We start from the raw sequence: 2,346 nt of genomic DNA on the forward strand, positions 1-2,346 counted from the left end.
TGTATCCATCAGTCAGTGCCATTGGTGGAGGATATACATGCACGGGAACATTGCAAGTTTCGCCTGAAGCATGAAGAGGTGAAGGGGGTGCTATTCATAGACTACACTAGAGAGGAGTGCTTATGCATGTCACCTATGTTGGGGACATCCATGGGCAACAGATATTGCAGAGTGGAGATTAAGGCAGGACTGTGAGAGAGAGCTGCTGTTGTACTCTGGTCTCTCTCTCTCTCTCTCTCTCTTTCTGTCTCTCACATGAGACACACACGCTTCTATGCATACTCAAGGAAGAGGTGTGGGTGTCTCTCTCTCTCTCTCTCTCTCTCTTTCTCTTTCTGTCTCTCACATGAGACACACACGCTTCTATGCATACTCAAGGAAGAGGTGTGGGCGTGCCTCAAGCCCAGGCAGAAGGGTTTCATTGGCACCACCTGGAGGACAGGATATTTGTCCCCTGCATCTGGCAGACACAGAAGTATAGCCTCCATCCCCTGAGAATCCTCAAGGGGACAGACAGGCTGTTTAACTGCTGATGCATTTGCCAAAAAAGAAATTCATGTTTGGGGTGGCCTTCATCTCAGAGTTAGTTGGGGGTCAGTGCTGGAGTGTGACCTGTGGCCCGGAAGGGAGTCATGAGAGGGAGGGAAGGAAGGGAACACCATGCGAGGATATCTCACCTGGTCTGAGAGGCTCCCTGCAGGACGGCCAGCCCTCAGCAGCCAAGAGTTAAAGAAGTACCTCCAGGCTGTGGAGAAGAAAGTCAAGAGCTAGAGAAGAGTGCATTAATGCATCTGGGGACCTCAGTGTGAGGTCCCAGCCACGTGGGACATCTCAGAAAAATGCACAGACTGAGGCCATGAGAGAGGAGTGAATGTTCCACCTTGCCTGGCCTGGAGAGCACAGACGCCAGCTCACAGCGGTCGTCAGGAGGTACAGAGCCCCTCGCTCACCTCCTCCTGGCCCACACCTGCAGGGGTCAGACGTTGGGCAAAGAGGGGGAATAAAAATAAAGCAAAGACAGAGAAGAAGAGGCACTTGACCCCCTTTTCACTGGGGGCTTCCTGCTTGCAACAGATCTGAGCTAGGGTTAAGAAAAAAATCCTCAATTTTTTTTTTTTAATTCTCAATTTTAAGTTTGAAGTTTTGATTACCAAATAGACGTGGATGTTTGAATTGTGGAATTGAGACTGTTTTGCAATTTATAGTGACTGTTCGTCCTTTTCTTAACTCGGGGGTCAGAGACGTCAATCCTCCTGAAATGTATCATTCTGGAAGGAGAAAAGAACCCATTGAATATTTTAAAGGGACAGTAGGAGACAGACATAAAATTGCTTTATGATAAAATCCCATAGTGGTGTTTGTCCCAATTGTGGTTACATCTGGGCAGAAAATGTGTGAGTGTTTTCAGGGAGAATTAAGAGCAGGTTTTTGGTCACCTCCTTGGTAATTCCATGTGGGTCCAGGGCAGCTTTCAGAATGTGATCTCACATATTTCCTGGAACTGCCACTTTAATACCCAATGTTAATAGCAATCCTTACTCTTGCCATTTTCCCATCACTTCATGTTTGGCAGCTTGTACTCGCTTATTTTCCTTCTTGGAAAAGGCGTAGGAGCATTCGAGCTGGGTTCCATGGTGAGGCTGATGTGTTTTTGACAATTAAGCTGCACATAAACACAATTCCTACTGAATGAGTGTTCTTCTGGCTTTCACAAATTTTAAGGAACTCTTGCTTTCTGTTTAGTTTATAGAAGCAGACTTAAGGCAGAAACTGGAGCATGCCAAAGAAATAACTGAAGAAGCAAAAGGGACCTTGAAAGATTTCACGACTCGAAGTACACAAGTGGAGAAATTTATTAGTGACAGAACAACGTGGCTGACAAAAGTGGAAGAATCCTTGATGTCCTGTGCCCAAAGTGAGACTTGTGAAGGGTTGAAAAAAGTAAAGGTAGGTAATAAACCACCACGAAGTGTTTACAGTGGAATAGTGATATTAGTTCTCCTGTTTTGTGGTGACTATAATAAAAAATATGACCTCTGCTCTCAATTACTCATGTTAACACCAGACCAACTAATTCATGATATTGGACGCAGCAAAGTAAGAAGCAGATGAAGAACTGAATGCAATGTTAAGAAGTCTAAGATGAATACTCTACTCTAAAAACAGAAAGCATGCATTGCTGTGGGGCTTGCTCATAAGGCATGCCTGTTTATATACATCTATATAAAAATAAGCATGGCCTATATATATATATACACACAAACATATATACATATATATATATTTATATATTTGTATATTTATATATTTATATTTTTGGTAAAATAGTGGAGCCTATAGAAAACT

The 2,346-nt window shown here is 43.6% G+C and overlaps 1 protein-coding gene across 1 annotated transcript in view; it reads left to right on the plus strand.

Moving 5' to 3' along the window:
• Positions 1 to 2,346, plus strand: part of LOC103606144 (nesprin-1-like) — a gene marked incomplete at its 5' end in the record, with an annotated part of 130,330 nt that overhangs the window by 105,070 nt on the left and 22,914 nt on the right. Inside the window, one exon of the mRNA XM_008590735.1 lies at positions 1,744 to 1,947. Within this exon, the coding sequence (XP_008588957.1) occupies positions 1,744 to 1,947 (204 nt within the window). The remainder of the gene's footprint in view (positions 1 to 1,743; positions 1,948 to 2,346) is intronic.

Source organism: Galeopterus variegatus, unplaced genomic scaffold (assembly GCF_000696425.1).
Source record: "Galeopterus variegatus unplaced genomic scaffold, G_variegatus-3.0.2 Scaffold6343, whole genome shotgun sequence".
In the NCBI taxonomy this organism is placed as follows: Eukaryota; Metazoa; Chordata; class Mammalia; order Dermoptera; family Cynocephalidae; genus Galeopterus; species Galeopterus variegatus.